The sequence below is a fragment of the Myripristis murdjan genome, chromosome 8 (assembly GCF_902150065.1).
Source record: "Myripristis murdjan chromosome 8, fMyrMur1.1, whole genome shotgun sequence".
NCBI classification, from domain to species: domain Eukaryota; kingdom Metazoa; phylum Chordata; class Actinopteri; order Holocentriformes; family Holocentridae; genus Myripristis; species Myripristis murdjan.
In genome coordinates this window covers 27,950,224-27,972,522 of record NC_043987.1, presented here as the reverse complement: position 1 = coordinate 27,972,522, position 22,299 = coordinate 27,950,224, and the positions used below count along the sequence as shown (strand labels likewise).

The 22,299-nt window shown below is 41.1% G+C and overlaps 2 protein-coding genes across 2 annotated transcripts; one reads left to right on the top strand and one right to left on the bottom strand.

Moving 5' to 3' along the window:
* Positions 1 to 7,038: 7,038 nt before the first annotated feature.
* LOC115363666 (amine sulfotransferase-like) lies at positions 7,039 to 8,866 on the bottom strand. The gene is made up of 6 exons (XM_030057943.1): positions 8,719 to 8,866; positions 8,373 to 8,578; positions 7,879 to 8,005; positions 7,671 to 7,765; positions 7,252 to 7,423; positions 7,039 to 7,169 (listed from the first exon to the last, which is right to left on the bottom strand). Exons 1-6 carry the CDS (start codon positions 8,864 to 8,866, stop codon positions 7,039 to 7,041), a joined length of 879 nt encoding a protein of 292 aa, XP_029913803.1.
* A 5,563-nt stretch (positions 8,867 to 14,429) lies between these two features.
* On the top strand, positions 14,430 to 19,495 carry LOC115363665 (amine sulfotransferase-like). Its single transcript, XM_030057941.1, has 6 exons — positions 14,430 to 14,577; positions 14,718 to 14,923; positions 15,215 to 15,341; positions 15,583 to 15,677; positions 18,049 to 18,220; positions 19,365 to 19,495. The coding sequence occupies exons 1-6, from the start codon at positions 14,430 to 14,432 to the stop codon at positions 19,493 to 19,495; spliced, it is 879 nt and encodes a 292-aa protein (XP_029913801.1).
* Positions 19,496 to 22,299: the final 2,804 nt, after the last annotated feature.

Below are 22,299 nucleotides of genomic sequence, written 5' to 3'. Positions count from 1 at the left end.
GAGTGCAGATTTCAGCTTCGGTGAAATTGTAGAAACCGAACTGTCTCTGATGACCATCGGTTCGGTTGAGCTGTACCTTACACGCGAGTTTAGCACTAAACTAGTGCTAAAAGCGGCCTCAAAGGTCGGTAAAAAAGACTTAATCCCGGGAGCTCGAGAAGCCGCTGCACCACTGCGTGCCGCCATCTTGTTAGTTTTTGGATGTATACATTTTGAACATCATAGATAAAGGCTAAAGAGAAAAAGAATTACTGTGGGGAACAGTGGAGAGGTAAATTTTCAAGCTGGCAAAACTAGGTAGTTAAGCTAGGTAGTTAGCTTGGAACATGTAGCTAGCTTGGAATGTAGCAAGTATGTAGCAAAGCTGAGTGTGGGAGAGTAAGACACTGTAAAATTATGTATTGTAGAATGTAGACATTTCAACAAAATTACATTTTGATAGATAGTAGGGGTGTAAGAAAATATTGATATTCTTTGAAATGCTGTACTGATAATGCTAAAAAAAAAAAAAAAAAAATTGCCATGTCGTTAGTGACAGCAAACAAGCCATATTTATTATACTGTAGTTTTGTGACTGTTTGAGCTTCCTGAAAGCAAGAAACTTAATTTACTTTCATTATGCTTTTTTTAGAACTTAAATGTCTCCTTTTTTAAAAAAAAAAAAAATACAAGATTCGTAGACTGTGAAGGGCAATGTGAGAGCCTATTAAAGTTTATGTTCTGTTCTGTTACATTGTAATAAAGCTTTTTTCCACTTTAAAATGTCTCTAAATTATATTTGTGGTGCTGAAAACATGAAACAGCAGCTATAGGGTAGGCAAAGCATTCCATGCCAGTAACCACTGGCGGCCATTTTTAAAAATGGCTGCTACAGTCATCAGAATAAAAATTTGCAGTGGCCCGATATCCAGATTCATTCAACACATATTCAGCAATGTGTGTACCAAATTTGGTGTTTTTATCACAAAATGAATGATAGTTTAGCTACGCCGCCCCACTATCGCAAACCTCATTTCCTGTTACACCAGCACTAACAGCAACACAGCAGCATGGCCGACACTGACACAGCATTTCAAGCTTGCATGATACTTGGGTAACACCCAGCCAACATTTGTATGTGGGGCCCATGTGGGTACTAAGTGGGCTAAAAAACGGGCCCCATATGGGATTGTCCGATGGGCCCCATATGGGATTGTCCGCGGGTTCCATGGTGGCCCCATTCCAATTGCCCATGTGGGTTTCAAGCAGGATTAGGACTGGGTGTTAAGTGGGCCCCAACTGGGCAACATACGCAAGGCCCATCTTGGTCCCACCTCAAGTTCTATGCAGGTACTATATGGGCAAAACATGGGCTGAAATATGGGTTGCAAGTGGGTTTGTCAACAAGTTCTATAATGGGCCCGTTTCACTTTAACCCAATGAATTTCAAGCAGAATTACACTGGGAGTTAGCGAATGCTGTTGACCTCATGCAAATTGCACACAATTGGGTTTCACACTGGACAGTAGATGTACACATTTACATAGGTGTAACTAAAACCCCATCTAGTAAATTCTAGTGCAAAATAGATACGGCACAATCGGTCAAAAATAAATTCACATGAAAAGAATGTTTGTGTCTATTCCAGGGGTCCAGTGTGAGTGCAGGTTTTCATTGCAACCAAGCAGGAGGAAACCAGTCTTGACAATCACAGTGGATTGGTCATATCAGGTGTGATCTTGCTTGGTGGGAATGAAACCTGCAGTGACACTGGACCCCTGAAATAGACTAACATTTTTTCTTGTAAATTTATGAACTATAAACCCATATAGTCAGCTCACATGGGAGTCCCATGTCGGGCCCATGTTACTGAAACCATATGGGTCCCATATAATGTTACCTGGTTCCTGCCTATGTCCTCTTAGCCCGCATGCATCCCTTATGGGGTCCATATAGTCTGAACACATAGGCTTCCCATATGGGACCCATATTACTTAAACCATATGGGACACAAAGAGTGTTACCCAGATGAAGCCCATGCCCATTCAGCCCACATATATCCCTTATGGGGCCCACAGATTGTTACCCAGTTACAGCCCATGCCCACTTAGATTGCATTTATCCCACATTGGGCCTATATAGCCTGCTCACATGGGCGTCACATGTGGGCCGCAAGTTACTGAAACCATATGGGTCCCAGATAATGTAACCAGGTCCATGCCCATGCCCTTTTAGCCTACATATATCCCTTATCGGGCCCATATAGTCAGGACACATGGGCTTCCCATATAAGACCCATATTACTTAAACCATATGGGACACACACAGTGTGACCCATATGAAGCCCATGCCCATTCAGCACACATATATCCCTTATGGGGCCCACAGATTGTTACCCAGTCACAGCCCATGCCCACTTAGACCGCATATATCCCACAATGGGCCTATATAGCCTGCTCACATGGGCGTCACATGTGGGGCTCAAGTTACTGAAACCATATGGGTCCCAGATAATGTAACCAGGTCCATGCCCATGTCCTCTTAGCCCACATACATCCCTTATGGGGCCCATATAGTCAGCTCACATGGGCTTTCCATATGGGACCTGTATTACTTAAACCATATGGGACACACACAGTGTGACCCATATGAAGCCCATGCCCATTCAGCACACATATATCCCTTATGGGGCCCACAGATTGTTACCCAGTCACAGCCCATGCCCACTTAGACCGCATATATCCCACAATGGGCCTATATAGCCTGCTCACATGGGCGTCTCATGTGGGGCTCAAGTTACTGAAACCATGTGGGTCCCATATAATGTTACCTGGTTCATGCCCATGCCCTTTTAGCCCGCATGCATCCCTTATAGGGCCCATATAGTCAGGACACATAGGCTTCCCATATGAGACCCATATTACTTAAACCATATGGGACACAAAGAGTGTTACCCAGATGAAGCCCATGCCCATTCAGCCCACATACATCCCTTATAGGGCCCACATAGTGAGCCCTCATGGGCTTCCCATGTGGGCCCATGTTATTGAAACCATATGAGTCCTATATAATTTTACCCACTTCCACCTCATGCCCACTTAGCCCACTCAAATCCCTTATGGGGCCCATATAGTCAGCCCACATGGGCTTCCCATTGGGGGCCCATGTCACTAAAACCGCATGGGGCCCACACAGTTTGCCCAGTTCAAGCCCATGCCCACTTGGCTCCCATGTAGCCCACTTTTAACCCATGTGGGGCCCACAGGGACATGTTGGCTGGGCACTTTCTTTGGACAGGACATCATAGGTATTCAACATAATGTCAGGATTTGGCTCACATTACTCGCTGGTGCTCTGCTTCTGGGGTGGGAAGTGTGAGGGAATTTATCATTAAAATCATGTATTGCATTAGCCTTTGTCTGACCGCAGAGTTAAGCTGGTGGTCTTTGCAATGGATCAGACCCTCTGCCTGCTGATCTTATTTAGAAGTGGTCAGTTACTTGTTTGGAAGTCATGGTTAGGCCTGTTAATTAACTAGGTCTGTTTTTGGTGATGTGAAAGTTTTATTGCTTTATTACCTGACTGACTATGTAAGACATGCAAAGTGTATGTAAAATCTAAAGACCTTAAAAGCTGCCAGTCACCTCTGTCATACTGACAATCTACCGCCAAGCTTTGGTGTCTGTGATTCTCCTGCTGTCACAACATTAAAGGCCCCATGTTGTACACTTTTCCAGGGTTTTATTTTAACTGTTGATATCACTGAAAGATGTATTTGTGGTTTTGAGTACCTGTGGTCCAATAAATATAGCTTCACAGCTCCTCCCTCTTGCCTTTCTCCCGGAGCTCTGGCAGCACGGTTCGTTTAGCCAATCAGAAGAGAGAATCAGCACCTCTTCACTAATTGGCTGACTGATTTGAGTGACATATGGTCGGGCCAATCACAGGCAAGTAACTGAAACCTACGCTGTTCAGCGGTGGTCCATGGTACTCACCAGTAAACGGGAATTATCATCTTATACAGATCTATATTATGTATGATTGTCATCGCTACCGTTGAGCGTGATGTTATTCGACCGTATATGTTTGAACCCGATTCAAATCCCGAACCACAGACGGCAGGAGACACGTGCCGGCAAAACCGGCACTGTATTGTGTCAGGTTGATAAAATAGTTGGCGCTGAAATGAGCCAAACAGACTAGCAAATTTGGACTAAAATCCTGCAGGACTCTGGAAAAAAATAACATCAGCTACTCGTCTGTAACGTGTGTTTCTTTTGGAAGACTGTGCAGTGAAACATGAGTCTCCTTGCATCCATCTATTGCGCAACAACATTTCGTCAACATGTCGAGCGGAGGCGCTCCGGCTAGTTTAAGTGGGCGGAGTAGCCTTATGTGTGACGTCACAAAAAGGAGGAAGTGCTGTCCGCGCGTTTTAAAGGGAGAGTTTCAAAAAACAGGCTGTGTGCATTTTTCCATTTGCTTTAGGCAATAGACGTTACATCGCTTATCCAAGGGGCTTCATCAGTACAAACTGATGAAGCCCCTTGGATAAGCGGCAAAACGTCTTCCTAAGACAAATACAAGTCCAGTTGCCTACGATTCATTTTGCCCAAAGAGAACGATGACCTGGATAAATGAGAATATCCATAGACATTTCTCCATTTATCACAGGCTTAATGCATGGGACAGTATTTACAGTGGTGGAAAAAAGTTTTCGGACACCGTTAAAGTTTTACACAATGTCAAATATTATCATGAAATATTTGTAAAAAAAATATTACTTTACCAATATTTTCTTTGCAAAACCGACATTGTATTGTGTCAGGTTGATGAAACAGTCGGTGCTGAAATAAGCCGAACAGACGAGCAAATCTCGACTAAACTCCTGCGGAACCCAGGAAAAAATTAACATCAGCCACTGGTCTGTAACGTGTTTCTTTTGGAAGAGTGTGCAGAGAAACATGAGTCTCTTTGCATCTGTCTATGGTACAACAACATTTCTTTGACATGTCGCTAACTTGTTAGCTTGTTACCTGGGAAGCGGAGGCGGTCCGGCTAGTGGGCGGAGTAGCCTTATGTGTGACGTCACAAAAAGGAGGAAGTGCTGTCCGTGCGTTTTAAAGGGAGAGTTTCAAAAGACGGGCTTTGTGCATTTCTCTATTTATCACAGGATTAATGAATGGGACAGTATTTATGTGGCCCTGAGACATTCCCTATTACGAAAAAACAACAAAAATTGCATTTTTTATGCCATGGGGCCTTTAAAGCACAAGCTGTAGATCCCACAGTGAAATCAGTGTTTGGCTTGGTCTGTCCAGAAAAGGAGCTCAAGGGTGTTCCTAGTGGCTACTCTCTGAATGATGGCTTGTTGTTAAGGAAGTGGGCTTGTGTGGTGAACAGTGTGCATGTGGACAGTATTGTCCAAGTCTCAGTGCCCTTAAAATTTAGGAACCTTGTGTTGAGCTCATCACGTGATGGAGTGGCAGGCCAACTAGATGTGAAGAAAACTTATGACAACGTGCTTTTCCATTTCTTCTAGCCTGATCTAAAGGGATGTGGCAATGTACAGTAAAACTTGCAAAACATGTCAATATACTGGAAAGCCAACCAACAGATTAAACCAGCTCTGTTGCACCCAATTCCAGTGGTGAAGAAGCCATTTGAATATCTGCTGCTTGACTGTGCAGGTCCACTTCCAAAGAGGGAGGCTGGGAGTGAATACCTGTTGACTGTGATTTATAAGAGTACCAGCTATCATGCTGCATTCCCTTTGCATTCCATTAAAACCAAGCCAGTACTGAAAGCATTGAATTCCTTTTTAACTAACTTTGGGCTCCCAAAGGTGGTGCATGGGCTTTAGGCTGTAGGCTGGTATATCTGTTGGCCCGCCTCTGCTTCCTTTCTTAAAAGGTTCCTCCCTGATGGTCTGGCCCCTCCTGTCTCATTAAGGGATTGGTGACACCTGTTTGGAGCCTTTATAAACTGGGTGGCTCCAAGATGGCTTTCTCCCTTTCCTTCTCCTTTCACGGTATCTTCACCCTTCCATCCAAAGACACAAAGCCATCTGAACTATAATCACATATATTTCATCTATGCCTTTAGATGGACCTGCTTTCAAGGGAAGAACATCAGATTCAGACAGACCAGTGCTTGGTGCAGAAGACGTTAAACCAACCCACTTCACATATACAGTGGAATCAGCTGATTGTTGACCACTCCTACTTATTGGACACTCCCTTTTCCAGTGTCCCTTGAGTGAGTGACATTTTCTGACAGGATCAAACTTTCCATCTGTCCCTAGAACGTTCCTCACCTCACACTGAGCAGGCTCATGGACAACCCCTAGAGACTTACTAGGCCTAGCCCTGAAATTTTCCCTTTGCTGCCCTTCTCTGGGAATTTGACCAAATACAAGGCCAGTGTCAGCCATGCTCCTGTGTTGCTGTTACTGCTGGTGTACCAGAAGAAGAAACTTGAACCCCATAGTATTTACTCCATGTTAGTTTGGTGTATTTTCCAAAGAAGCAAGAATACATAAATTCAAAGCTTGTTATCTACATTCAGAACTACTTGTTACTTGTGTATTTCCTGTAAAAAAAAAAAAAAAAAATAGAAAACGTTTGGTCAGTCTCTGTCTGAGTTGATAGTGCAATCAGTAAAGATGTCTTTCTCACCAGTGGTGATCACAACATCAAAATAGAAATCTGAAAAGCACACTTTATTGCAGGTAACTACAGAAGTACTCTGAAAGTTATGTTTGATTATCATTACTTTATAAGAGTAGTAACATGGTAAAGCAACTACTAACTAGCAGTTAGTTCATTCTCACAATCTATTTGTGTTAGTGTTAGTGTTCTGTGCTCTTGGTTTCTCATTTCTCATTTCTCCCAAATATGATGGCGCATATCAGCTAGAAAACATTTTTACTGGTTATCTTTGTGATTACACATCGACAGCATAATTTGTCATCAGACATATACAGACATGTGGCGTTAGAAAGCCCATGAATGTTTGAGCTGCTTATTCTTCAATTGAGAAAACTGTGACAAACATCTACTAAGGTTGTGGTGGCAGCTCAGTGTCCCAGATGAACTTCAGTCCCATATCACCCAGTCGCTCCTGAAGGATCTGATCAAACCTCTCACTCTGGGCCACAGTAAAGGTGTTCTTCCAGTCACCGATCTTACCTGAAAAAAAAAAAAAAAATTATATTCCTGCTGTCTGTTTACATGAACCAAAACAGGATCTGCAGTTCAGATGATAAATTACCTTTGCGCAGGAATTGTCCTTTGAGCATTCCCTCTGGCAGGAACTGATAATTGGCTTTTGGGTCATTCTTCATGCTCTTGAAAGTAGTTTTCTCAACGATTTGATCAATCACTGCCTCGCTGAGGTTGCTCCCTAAGAATTTGCAGAGCTTAATTATTGCTGCCTTCAGATCCTAAAAGAGAAACAAATTCAAGCAAGTAAACAAAATCAAACAGAGAACAGAGCAGAGAAAGGAAGCTTTGACCATTGATGAAGAAATTACTTTTTTCATGGTTAATATTGATGAATATGATTCACTTTATGCAAAGCATCAAATGGATTTGAAATGTATTTTTGTTCCGGACTCTTCACCAGTCTCAGCTAAATGGTCCCGGAAAATCACCAGAGGAAACCATGAGCCCTGCAGAACTAAATCTTACCAAAACCATCTCTTCATATGTCAGGAAAAGGATGTTGTACTGGTCTCTCTTAGAATGCCACTCCCTGATGTGATCAAACCAGGATGATCCAGCAACTGTTTAATGACATGGAATTCATGTTCTTTTTTCAATCACCTATCTGAACATCAGATTACCCATCTTCACTTTTAGCATCCTTGGTAATTAGTTTATCTTTTTATTAACTCACCGTTCCCTGCCAGATATTGCTCCAGAAAGTCCTCAAAGCTCTTGGGGGTCTCCCAGTCGGAAAAGATATTGCAGAAATGGTAATAGGACACAATATTGTCCTTTGGGTTTCGCATCACATAGATAATCTGCCATGAAAAAAAAAGAAAATTGGATACCAAACTGTATTCAGTTTGTTAGCAGTTTAACATTGCCTCAATTTTGAGCAAAGTAGAATGTGAGTCTTACTCCTCTGAACTGAGGGAGTCTTTTGGCATTCAATTCAATTCAGTTCTATTTGTTATTTGTTATTATAACAAAAGTTGTATCAAGGTACACAATGCAGCACATTCAGTCTTATGCTATTCAAGTGATCCAACAAGCAGCCATGATTCAATAAAAAAAAAAATCAACTTTTATAGCTGATAGAAATTGCTCTTCCCTACATATCTATTGTGCATTTTGATGAACTGAATTGTTCCAATTTAATAAACAGTCAGTTGCTCAGTCTGTTACCTTTGCCCTCTTATTCTTCAGGCCTGGAGGCATGAGAGTGGGGGTCATATGAGAGGCCAAAAGCCGAGGAGAAGGTCGTAGAGAGTAATCTTCACGACCCCCTTCATACTCCAGCCACGGCATCTGCTCCATGTTGTTGGGATAAGCTGGAAGACCAGTGTCATGCTCCAAGATGGAGATGATGATGTTCTGAGTCCATATGGTGCCTGTGTGTAAAAAGCTCAGAGCCATCTGAATATGGCCCCTACATTATTATGACAGTGCATCGAGTCATGAAAGACTGATAAAAACTGCAGGAGTCTTAGCTAAAAATTGCACTAAATTTCTAAGAAGTCATTGTACTCACCTGACTTTGGATATGTGACCAGGAATATGTCACTGTCACGGATCTCAAAGGTCTGGAGTGAATCAATGTACTCTGCAGTGGTGTGTCCCTTGGTAAAGTTGTAGTTCTTATACTTGAACAGGTACTGATCAACACTGAGCTGTTCCATTCTGACTCAGTCAGAGAGATCCAAGCTTACTGCCACCTAGTCACAGCCTATATGACCGTGCCTGGCAAACAGGAGCAGAGATCACAAAGTGGTTGGACTTTGACAAGGTACATCCCATTTGTTTATCATATGTCTTGTTTCCTTTCCTTCCTCACTACCTTGTCTACTACCAGATAGGAGGATTAGGGGGAAAACAAACTGAAGAGAGGAAAGTAAATAAGAGGAGGAGGGACAGTGATCACAACTGGCAGAACTCTGAGTCCATATTGGTGAAGTAACCCGATCACAAACTTCCAGTCTTATAGCCAGGGTCCAGGGTCCACTTTGCTATCCAAGCTGATCAGTTGAAACAGTCAGAAGTATTCATGCTTGGAGAGAAAGGTTGTAAAAGTTCATAGTCAGTGGTGCAGCAGGTTGCCTCAAAGGTTGAACAGTCAACAAAGGCCAAGCACAAAATGACCAGCCCCTTAAGAAGTACAAAGCATTATGAAAGACATTATGGTGTATAATGTCAGTGACGTGCCGTACTGATTTTCGATTCCAGGGGAAATGTCTATTACATAATTGTATAAAATAAATTTAATATTGTATATTTTCATTAATTTCACATCATCATTTCCCCTCCACGTTATTCATGTTTGCATGATAAATACATAATTGGCAGACTTTTACAGCATTTAAGTGGTAAATGTCATGTGGTAAAACGGGTGTCACTTAATTTCAAAAAGACAACTGCTTTTAAAATGATTAAAAATGTTTAAAAATCATCAGCTTTTGTCTTTGGCATATTTTTTAAAATGTATAGAAAGGCTCTGCAAAGTAGTAATAGGATATACAGTATCTTTAAGAAATTTCATTAATATCTAAATCACTTTGTTCTGCAAAGACAGATTTCCCTCAATGTCATGCGGTAAAACAAAGATTGGAAGCCATTTTGAACTTTAGAAATATGACTCATGTCATGTGACCTGTGATGACATCACTCAGAGGACCCTTAAAGATCACCAGAGTTGGAGGTAAGTTCAAAAATGTGCTCCTATATTTAAGTTATTATCACCTCTTCCAGGTGTCATACAAGGTGTCACAGATTTGAGTGCCATGCAGTCAAATGTCAAAAAAGTGTTGATAAAGTTATAGATTTAAAAAATATTGATTTTCACATAAACTTTAACGTTTACTGGTCAAGGTAAAGGTCAGTGTAGGCAATAGGTGGCCATGCAACTGCCTATTAGGAATGAAAATGGTGAAATCCGTCATGCGGACAAACAAAAGATGTCATGTGGACAAACGGTTTTACCATATGACACGCTGTTTTACCACATGACACAGAGGATTAAAACTGAATTATCTATTTCTTTCTTAATTATTTTAATAATTTGTGAAGTTTGTGCAATTGTTTTAAATGAGTTTTAACATATGGAATACATTTTTGTAGATTTTACACATTATTTTGCATTTTTACAGATGTCTCTTTCCAGTAAAGAGATAGGTGCATGTTTCTGTGTAGAGATCAGGGCAGATCCTGCAGCTAGATAGGACAGACTAGAAAAGAGAGAGGAAAGGTATAACTGTGAAAGTATATGACGGTAGTAATGTCAGTGTATGTCAATTGTGTCAGTAAAGGCATTCGCTATAAGCCTGAATTATCTTTATCAGTGCCACAAGTACAAAGTGCATTCAAGGACTTGCAGTAAATAAAGATATGAGTAAATAAACTATAAATAAGTATATGTTATTCATATATCAGATGAATATTATTAATATATAAATAAATAGATGTATTATGATTCTTGCAGGTATCGACAGAAGAAGCAAGCTGGGAAGAGTTATTGCCAATCCATCAAACAGTTTGCGAAGCCTCCTCAACTTGACCATCCTGGAACTCCTCAACCCTCCTCCCCACCTGGGCCATCGCAACCTTCCTCACTATTGTTCTTTTTAAACTGTCTAATGTAGGGATGCAGGGCCGGCTTTTGGCATAGGTGGCATAGGCAGTTGCCTAGGGCGCCATCTGCTGAAGGGGCACCACTAGCGGGCAGAGGGGCCAGCCGCGACCAGGAAGAGTGATGTCTGGAAATACTTTGACAAAAAGGATGATGATAACGTGCAATGTAAGATATGTGGCGTTAAACTTGTATAATACCAGCTCGATGCTAAACCACATGCGCTTAAAGCACAAGGAGAAGACAGTGGAGACGGCTAACAGACAGCCTCATGTCACATCTTCTGCTAGTCCTGTTAACACCAGCTAACTGCTAGCCCTGTTAGCACATGCCGATGTGATGATACCAGAGCGGAGAACATTAGATTTATTTGAACTTTGTGTTTATGATTTAGGCTGTTGATTGACAGCTACGTGTGAAGCAACAAAGAACAGAAGTCCATACCACTGTGACGTCTGGCAGCTGAATGTTACAACAACGTGATTGACGGACCTGTTGCAGTTGTTCAATAACTGCATTTGGAAACACATTTGGTTTTCAGTGTTGGCCGTTTATTCACATAAATGGTTTATTATGATGTAATAATGGTCTCTGACAGCCAGAAGCTGGTTTTTAGTAAACAACAGGCCATGTCGGGGATGTCCATGTCTGACTGGAAACACTAGCAGAACCGATGTTAAGTACAGACCTTCCATAATTATTTGTTTACATTAAAATATTTAATTTGAGAATAATTGATTACTTGTTGATAATGTAATTCGAGTACTTGAATATTGAAATCACTGAAAATGCCAATCCCTAGTCTAGTGATGTAAATCAAACTTTAAATCATATTTGCCAGTCCATATGCCACAACAGAAAGCAATCTTTCTTGTATTAAAAAAAAAAAGAAAATCTTCACAAAACTGTTGGAAAATACATTTTAATGTCATTAAAAGGTTCAGTTTGGAGGCCCTGAGTATCTTTGGCATTTTTTAGATGTGGCCAACCTCAACTTTTTAGACTTGTATGTTATAATAACTAAATAATAAAGGGCCTAAAATTGAGCCCTGCGTGACACCAACAGAGCAGTCAATGAATGATGACATCTTATTCCCAACTCTGGTGCATTGTCTTCTCATAGTGAGATAGGATTCCATCTATTTCATTACATCATCAGAAAAATTAAAATTTGACAACACTGAAAGGACATTATGGTTTACTGTATCACATGCTTTTTTAAGATCCAAGAAGTCAACTCCTACAGCACTGCCACTGTCTAGTTTTGATTAGATTTTTTCAATAAAATAACAGGTAGTCCTTTCGGTTGAATGTTTTTTTTCTGAAGCTGAATTGCATGGGATGAAGGAGGCCTTGTCCAAAATTTAGAAAGTCAGTTAGTTGTTCAATTACCACTTTTTCTGTGATCTTTGATGCCACAGGCAAAATACCGATGGGCCTATAGTTGGCTACATCAGTTGGTTCACCTGCCTTAAAAATGGGAACTACAACTGCAGCCTTCCATGCAGCTGGAAAAATTGACTGTTTTATAGACAAATTAACTAGATGAGTAATGGGGGTGCTGAGGGTAGAAATGTTGAATCCCACTTAAATGTATCTTTTGCCTTTGAGGCAAGGCCTTTAAAGTGTTTAGGATCTTACAAACTTTACTTTCTGGGACTTCAGTTATCTTAAAAATCAATTTAGTAAAGTCTGGTGCTGCTATGTCTTTAGGTCTTGCACCAAATGTGTGTGATAGATTCTGCACTGACGCAGTAAAAATAAGTATTAAATGCAGAGGCAATTTCATTAAGATCATTGGTTAAATTTCCCTGAATTTTCAGTTCATGTCCCTTTCCCTGATTTTGCTTGCTGTCTTTCTTTGTTAGTTTACTTATGTTCCTCCATATCAATTTACTATTTCCTTTTCCTTCTTTGATAATGTCCATAAAAAAGTTTGCCTTAACTTTCCTTAGTTCATTCACTACTTTATTACAAAGGCTTATAAAAATGTGTCTGTTGTTAATTGATTTAGACTTCAGTGCTACTTTCAAAGCAAAATCACATTTTTTCATCAAGTCCCACAGGTGGTCATTAAACCAGGGTAGGCTACTCTTACGGCGCCCATTTTTAAATGTTTTTTTTTATGTTTTTTTTTTTTTTCTTTAATTCTGTTTATTGTACCTATAAAGGACTCACAAGAGGCCTCTATATCAGCTGTGAGTAAAACATCTTTCCAATCAGTTTGGCTTAATTCTTCCTTAAATGCATTCATATCTTGTTTTCTTATTCCATAGGAGTGTTTAATTATCTCTTGTTGGTAAATAAACCTAATTTATGTCTGATCTATCATCATACTTACCACGTACATGTGCTTTTACCTCTTCAAATGATGGGTAACATTTTAACCACTGGCTACACTGATATAGCGACTTGGAAGCCATAATGGAGTACTATCGTTTTAAATCGCGGAGGCTTAAATACAGGCTGATGCTGATTGGATAACACCTCTGACACACCCACAAAATGGAGGAAAACTATATCTGTTACAAAACGTTACAACCAAACATATCATTCAGTGAGACGTCACACAACGTTACGTATCGTAACGTCGTTGAATACACCCCTGGATTAAATGAGCAAGTTGATGACCAGCGTTGTGATACCGGTTATCCCTGATCACTATGGTCTTGATTAGTGCAGCTGGATAGGTCTGAGAAATCCAGGGAAAATTGAGCTTCTGTCATGATTTTTTTTGTTGTTGTTGTTTTGTTTCCACTGTCCCTTATTTATTCTTGTTAAATATTTTTTGACTTCTGTTAATGTACTTTTAATAAATTGTTTTTTCTTTAAGATGTTACTGAAGGTCTCACGGTTACAAATATTGAGAGGTTCATTTCTTGGAAGGCCAGGGAATGGTTTGCAAACTACTTGACAATTACATTTATTTTAGAGATACATGATGTGCAATTCATATGTTTGGCCTGAGGATGGTGCTAGAGGAAAAGTAAGAGGGTCAAGTAAGGACAAGTAGCAAATTGCTCAATGGAATGGCCTACAAGTGTAATTTCAAACTGTGTATTTGTTTGTGTTTAAAACTTTCCTTTTCTCTGAGAAATTGGAACTCATTGCTATAAGCTTTTATACACCATAATGTCTTTCATAATGCTTTGTACATCTTAAGGGGCAGGTTATTTTGTGCTTGGCCTTTGTTGACTGTACAACTTTTGTGGCCACCTGCTGCACCACTGACTATGAACTTTTATAACCTTTATCTCCAAGCATGAAAACTTCTGACTGTTTCGACTGATCAACTTGAATAGCAAAGAGAACCCTGGACCTTGGCTATAAGACTGAAAATTTGTGATCAGGTCACTTCACCAATATGGACTTCCAGTTGTGATCACTTTCCCTCCTCCTCTCATTCACTTTCCTCCCTTCAGTTTATTTCCCTTCTAATCCTCCTATCTGGTAGTAGACAAGGTTATGAGGAAAGAAAGGAAACAAGACATAGGATAAACAAATGGGATGTACCCTGTCAAAGTCCAACCACTTTGTGATCTCTGCTCCTCTTCGCCAGGCACGGTCATATAGGCTGTGACTCTGTGGCAGTAAGCTTGGATCTCCCTGATTGAGTCAGAATGGAACAGCTCAGTGTTGATCAGTACCTGTTCAAGTATAAGAACTACAACTTTACCAAGGGACACACCACTGCAGAGTACATTGATTCACTCCAGACCTTTGAGATCCGTGACAGTGACATATTCCTGGTCACATATCCAAAGTCAGGTAAGTACAATGACTTCTCAGAAACTTAGTGCAATTTTTAGATGAGACTCCTACAATTTTTATCAGTCTTTCTTAACTCGATGCACTGTCATAATAAGGTAGGAGCCATATTCACATGTCTGTGAGCTTTTTACACACAGGCACCGTATGGACTCAGAACATCATCATCTCCATCTTGGAGCAAGACACTGGTCTTCCTGCTTATCCCAACAACTTTGAGCAAATGCCATGGCTGGAGTACAAAGGGGGTAATGAAGATTACTCTCTACGACCTTCTCCTCGGCTTTTGGCATCTCATCTGACACCCACCCTCATGCCTCCAGGCCTGAAGAATAAGAGGGCAAAGGTAACAGACTGAGCAACTGACTGACTATTAAATTGGAACAATTTAGTTCATCAAAATGCACAATAGATATGTAGGGAAGAGCATTTTGTACCAACTCTAAATGGTGATTTTTTTTTTTTTTTTTTTTTAAATTGAAATCATTGCTGCTTTTCAGATCACTTGAATGCCAAAAGACTCAGTTAAGAGGAGTAAAACTCATATTCTACTTTGTTCAAAATTGAGACAATGTTAAACCGCTAACAAATTGATTACAGTTTGGTATCCGATTTTTTTTTTCTTTTTTCATGGCAGATTATCTATGTGATGCGAAACCCAAAGGACAATATTGTGTCCTATTACCATTTCTGCAATATCTTTGCCCACTGGGAGACGCCCAAGAGCTTTGAGGACTTTCTGGAGCAATATCTGGCAGGGAACGGTGAGTCAATAAAAATACATACTAGTTACCAGGGATGCTGAAAGTGAGGAAGAGTACTCTGATGTTCAAATAGGTGAACAAAGCAAGAATTTTTTCATCTGAGGTCTGTGGCCTTTTACCACTATGGCAATATGTCCTCATTCACCTTCATTTACTTGTTGTGGTTCATAAAATATCCAATAAAATATATGATTTGAGGTGAATATTTAACCAAGACCATGGATTTCATGTCATTAAACAGTTGGTGGATCATCCTGGTTTGATCACATCAGGGAGTGGCATACTAAGAGAGACCAGTACAACATCCTTTTCCTGACATATGAGGAAATGGTTTTGGTAAGATTTAGCTCTGCAGGGCTCATGGTTTTACCTGGAGATTTTCTGGGACCATTTAGCTGAGAATGGTGAAGAGTCTGGAAGAGAAATACATTTCAAATCCATTTGATGCTTTGCATAAAGTGAATCATGTTCATCAACATTAACCATCAAAAAAGTTGAAGTCTTTCATGTCTCATGACATTGTTGAGCTCTGGGAGGAGCAATCAGTACCCCTACGTTCCAATACTCATACTACCATACTATTTAGTAGGGGGAAAAAAATAATTAGTATGTCCCAATACATAGTGTGTCAGATGCAGTATGCCAAGAGTACCAGGATGTTCTACTACATCGGTCAGATTTCGCAGTATGCATTTCAGCATACTTCTCTGGCCATTCTGACCCACAATCCTTTGCGCAGTGGACGTTACATCGCACTGACTGAGCTGCGTGCACAAGCCACGTCGACATACAGAAGACAACACGACACACTTATCGCACTCACCTCGCTCAGTGACAGCAGAAGCAACAGGAAGACAGAAGATAAGAAATACACTATATTACCAAAAGTATTTGCTCACCTGCCTTTACTCATACTATGAACTGAAGTGCCATCCCATTCCTAACCCATAGAGTTCAATATGATGTCGGTCCACCTTTTGCAGCTATTACAGCTTCAACTCTTCTGGGAAGACTGTCCACAAGGTTGAGGAGAGTGTTTATAGGAATTTTTGACCATTCTTCCAAAAGCGCATTGGTGAGGTCACACACTGATGTTGGTCGAGAAGGCCTGGCTCTCAGTCTCCGCTCTAATTCATCCCAAAGGTGTTCTATCGGGTTCAGGTCAGGACTCTGTGCAGGCCAGTCAAGTTCATCCACACCAGACTCTGTCATCCATGTCTTTATGGACCTTGCTTTGTGCACTGGTGCACAGTCATGTTGGAAGAGGAAGGGGCCCGCTCCAAACTGTTCCCACAAGGTTGGGAGCATGGAATTGTCCAAAATGTTTTGGTATCCTGAAGCATTCAAAGTTCCTTTCACTGGAACTAAGGGGCCAAGCCCAGCTCCTGAAAAACAACCCCACACCATAATTCCTCCTCCACCAAATTTCACAGTCGGCACAATGCAGTCTGAAATGTACCGTTCTCCTGGCAACCTCCAAACCCAGACTCGTCCATCAGATTGCCAGATGGAAAAGCGTGATTCATCACTCCAGAGAACGCGTCTCCACTGCTCTAGAGGCCAGTGGCGGCGTGCTTTACACCATTGCATCCGACGCTTTGCATTGCACTTGGTGATGTGTGGCTTGGATGCAGCTGCTCGGCCATGGAAACCCATTCCATGAAGCTCTCTGCGTACTGTACTTGGGCTAATCTGAAGGTCACATGAAGTTTGTAGCTCTGTAGCAATTGACTGTGCAGAAAGTCGGCGACCTCTTTGCACTATGCGCTTCAGTAACCGCTGACCCCTCTCCGTCACTTTACGTGGCCTACCACTTCGTGGCTGAGTTGCTGTTGTTCCCAAACGCTTCCATTTTGTTATAATAGAGCTGACAGTTGACTGTGGAATATTTAGGAGCGAGGAAATTTCACGACTGGATTTGTTGCACAGGTGGCATCCTATGACAGTTCCACGCTGGAATTCACTGAGCTCCTGAGAGCGGCCCATTCTTTCACAAATGTCTTGTTTCACAGTCTGCATGCCTGAGTGCTTGATTTTATACACCTGTGGCCAGGCCAAGTGATTAGGACACCTGATTCTGATCATTTGAATGGGTGAGCGAATACTTTTGGTAATATAGTGTATGACAGACGACAGCGCAGTATGAAACAGCACTGGCATTTTGACAACAACATTCAAATGTGGCGCTACGGACGGCGGCAGAAGTGAGCAAGAGGGTCGGAGGTCAGAGATGACGTATGTAGTGTGGCCCAATAGTATGCATATGCATGCATATTGCATACTACACTACATACTTTGTAAGGCAGCTGCAGTACATACTAAAAGTAAAAAGTAGAAGTATGTGATTTGGAATGCAGGGTACCACCCCTTCAATTCAGAGTTAACTGCACACAGATGAAATTAATCTGTCTAGAGCATTGCTCTTTTTGCTCTGCCTCCAGCAAGATTGTCCCCTTATGCCTGTAAAGTGCATCAAAAACAACACATGTTGTCATTAAAGGAAGGAATAAATACTTTTATTGTGAAACCTGCTGCCTCACTCTCCCCAATTTGGTTACCTCAATGCCAATATCAGATGTCACTAAGCTCCAGTTCTCTTACCAATTAGGTTATGCCTAACACAAGTAATTTCTTTATCAATGTTCAAAGCTTCCTTTCTCTGCTCTGTTGGATTTTATTTCTCTGTTTGATTTTGTTTCTCTTTTAGGATCTGAAGGCAGCAATAATAAAGATCTGCAGCTTCCTTGGCAAAAATCTCAATCAGGTAGTCATTGATCAAATTGTTGAGAAAACTACTTTCCAGAACATGAAGAATGACCCGAAGGCCAATTATGAGTTCATGCCAGAGGAAATACTCAAAGGACAGTTCTTGCGCAAAGGTAATTTATCATCTGAACTACAGATCCTGTTCAGGTTTATGTAAACAGACAGCAGCATATATATATATATATATATATATATATATATATATACAGTACAGGCCAAAAGTTTGGACACACCTTCTCATTCAATGTGTTTTCTTTATTTTCATGACTATTTACATTGTAGATTCTCACTAAAGGAATCAAAACTATGAATGAACACGTGGAGTTATGTACTTAACAAAAAAAGGTGAAATATCTGAAAACATGTTTTATATTCTAGTTTCTTCAAAATAGCCACCCTTTGCTCTGATTACTGCTTTGCACACTCTTGGCATTCCCTCCATGAGCTTCAAGAGGTAGTCACCTGAAATGGTTTTCCAACAGTTTTGAAGGAGTTCCCAGAGGTGTTTAGCACTTGTTGGCCCCTTTGCCTTCACTTTGCGATCCAGCTCACCCCAAACCATCTCGACTGGGTTCAGGTCCGGTGACTGTGGAGGCCAGGTCATCTGCCGCAGCACTCCATCACTCTCCTTCTTGGTCAAATAGCCCTTACACAGCCTGGAGGTGTGTTTGGGCTCATTGTCCTGTTGAAAAATAAATGATGGTCCAACTAAACGCAAACCGGATGGGATGGCATGTCGCTGCAGGATGCTGTGGTAGCCATGCTGGTTCAGTGTGCCTTCAATTTTGAATCAATCCCCAACAGTGTCACCAGCAAAACACCCCCACACCATCACACCTCCTCCTCCATGCTTCACAGTGGGAACCACTGTGAATGGTTTTCCAACCAACTGTTGGAAAACCATTTCAGGTGACTACCTCTTGAAGTTCATCGAGAGAATGCCAAGAGTGTGCAAAGCAGTAATCAGAGCAAAGGGTGGCTATTTTGAAGAAACCAGAATATAAAACATGTTTTCAGTTATTTCACCTTTTTTTGTTAAGTACATAACTCCACATGTGTTCATTCATAGTTTTGATTCCTTCAGTTAGAATCTACAATGTAAATAGTCATGAAAATAAAGAAAACGCATTGAATGAGAAGGTGTGTCCAAACTTTTGGCCTGTACTGTATATATATATATATATATATATATATATATATATATATATATATATAATTTATTTATTATTATTATTATTATTTTTTTTTTTTCCCTAGGTAAGATTGGTGACTGGAAGAACACCTTTACTGTGGCCCAGAGTGAGAGGTTTGATCAGATCCTTCAGGAGCGACTGGGTGATATGGGACTGAAGTTCATCTGGGACACTGAGTTGCCACCACAATCTTAGAAGATGTTTGTCACAGTTTTCTCAGTCCAAGAAATAAGCAGCTCAAAATAGGCCTTGTGGCGCCACATGTCTGTATATATCTTATGACAAATTATGCTGTTAAAATGTAATCACAAAGATAACCAGTAAAATCATGTTTTCTAGCTGATATTCTGTCTCATATTTTGGTGAAATCATGTTGTGTAGTCAGACTCAACAAAACATCATATCCTTTTAAAACATGTAGCCTATATAACAACACGCAGAACACGCAGCTGCGTATAGCCTAGCCTCACGATCCATGGGGGGCCTCGTTTTGCCCGCAGGCATGGCGCGCGCATCGCCCGCGAGGCTAGAGTACCAAATCAGCCCAAGCCAGGAGGAGAGAAAAAAAGAGACCTGTAATCTGACATCCCACCGCACACATTACTGCAATTTGTCCAGGGGCAGCCCTGACACAAACACACAATATCTTTCACCTTCCGCATCTCGAGTACAGTACAGGCAGCTTGCAAGGTAAATTTCAAAGAGAAAAGGCATTGATCCGTTGATCTTTTTTTCTGGTTCTGCTCACTTTGCCTCTTAGTTTCATTCATTTTCCTCCTTCCTTTTCCAGGCCTCCTTGTCTTTCTATCTGGTAGGAGTAGCATAGTGAGAGAGGAAAATAAACAAGCTGTGGTCCTGTCAAAGTCAAATTGTTCTATCAGTACAGTGGCCTTGAGAGTTCAAAACACTTCAACTTAAGAAAACACATGAAAGCAGACAAAACCCAAGCAAATTAAAAAAAAATAAAAATAAAAATAAAGAAATAAATAAATTTGACAACACTGCAAATTCAGACAAAAAAACAACCAAATTAAGAAAACCACATCAATTTGATCAAATGGCATTATGAAAATGTGCTGGAAGATTCAGACAATGCAACACAATACAGAAACATGCAGCACGATGCAATTACATAAGTTTTTATAACAAGTGTCCATTATTGCACTATGCTGTTAACTGCTCATGAGAGAGATTGCCTGTGGGAAGAAAAAGATCTTTTTTTTTCTTTTTTTTCTGGTTTTGGTGCACATTGCTCTGTAGTGTTTGCCAGAGGGTCCCTGTCCAAGTATGTTGGACAGGGTTGTTGGACATTATGAGCGGCAGCAGTGCTATCGTCTCCCCAGTCTTGAGCATGTTCAGCACCAAGTTGTTTTGACTATACCAGTGCACCATCTATTCAGCCTCTCACCAATATGCAGACTTGTCACCAACTTGGATGAGTCCAGTGCCTGTAGTGTCATCCGCAAACTTCGCAAGTGTAACAGCTGGGTCCCCGGAGGTGCAGTTCTTGGTGTAATGGCAGAAGAGCAATGGGGAGAGGACACATCCCAGGAGAACACCAGTGCTGGCTGTCTGCACACCAGAAGTGATCTCCCACAGCCTCACCTGCTGTTTTCTACCTGTCAGGAGGCTGGTGATCCACTGACAGATGGTGTGGGATACAGTGAGTTGTGGGAGTTTGGAGGAGAGGATTCTGGGGTGATAGTGTTGAATGCCGAGCTGAAGTCCACAAACAAGATCCTAGCACATGTCCCTGGGCAGTCATTGCACAGTCCCATGCTGACTGCATCATCCACTGACCTGTTTTCCCAGCAGGCAAACTGCAAACTGCAGCCTCTATAATAATATGCAAATATGTTTCATTCTGTTTATACACCTCAAATCCGATTTAAACCAAATTAGACTGCCATGTGAATAAAAAGTGTGTTCCTTACGCCAACATGGGGTACTCTGATCCAGACGGCATGGCACAGCAGGTCCACCAGGTCAATCTGTAGCTGTTATTCTTCAGAAAAACAAAAATCCTTCAGATTACAATGCTTTTAGAGGTTAACAAGAGGTAGACAGGAAGACATTCAGCACATACTGTATGTACATGAGTACACAAGGCCATGAAGACGTTTGCCTTTCTGAAACTTGTGAATGTGTAACCCAGTGACAATGAAGGTTAATGTAATAATGTTTACTGTAAAATTCACTCTCGGATTGCAATCCACCTGCGTGATAAATATAGAAGCAACCGGGAACTTGGAAAGTCCTGTGTTCCCCTCCATCTATCTCGGAAAGCTAGCTACGTAATGCCAGTGTTGCTAGTTGTGTGTGCGGTGAGGCTTTGCCTTCATGCCACTGAGTGTGTTGAACTTTTTGGGACCAGCGTCAAAGTCGTTCATTGCCAACAGTAGGATAAAGCAGTAAGCTTATGGTTTGTAATGTTAATGCTGCTAATTTAAGAACAAATTAATATGAAATCCATGTTTCTACCTGGAACTCAGGATTGACTCACTCACCGAATACTCCGACTGGTGGTAGGGTGGTGTCAGTTGCCAGGGCCGCTACACACATCCACAGACTGCACTCTATCGTAAGGAACTGTCACAGGAACAGTCACAAACATTCAACACTAACAAGCATTAACAAAAACATACAAACACTACGAAATATTACCTGCAAACTGAAGTTACTAAATATTACATTACAGCTTAAGTGTAAGTGTAACTGTGGAGTACTAAAAGGCTCCATTTTAGGTCCCATCTTATTTGCCCTTTACATGCTCTCACTAGGTTCCATATTCCAAAAATACAATATCTCATACCATTGCTATGCAGATGACACTCAGCTGTGCCTCCCCTCAGAAGCTGGTCATAACAACACGAAATCACTTAGGTCCCTTCTTGATTGTGTCCAGGATGGATTAAAAAAAAAACTTTCTCCAGCTAAATGACAGTAAGACCGAAGTGCTTTTATATGGATCCCCTCAACCCCTCCAGGGATATAGCTGG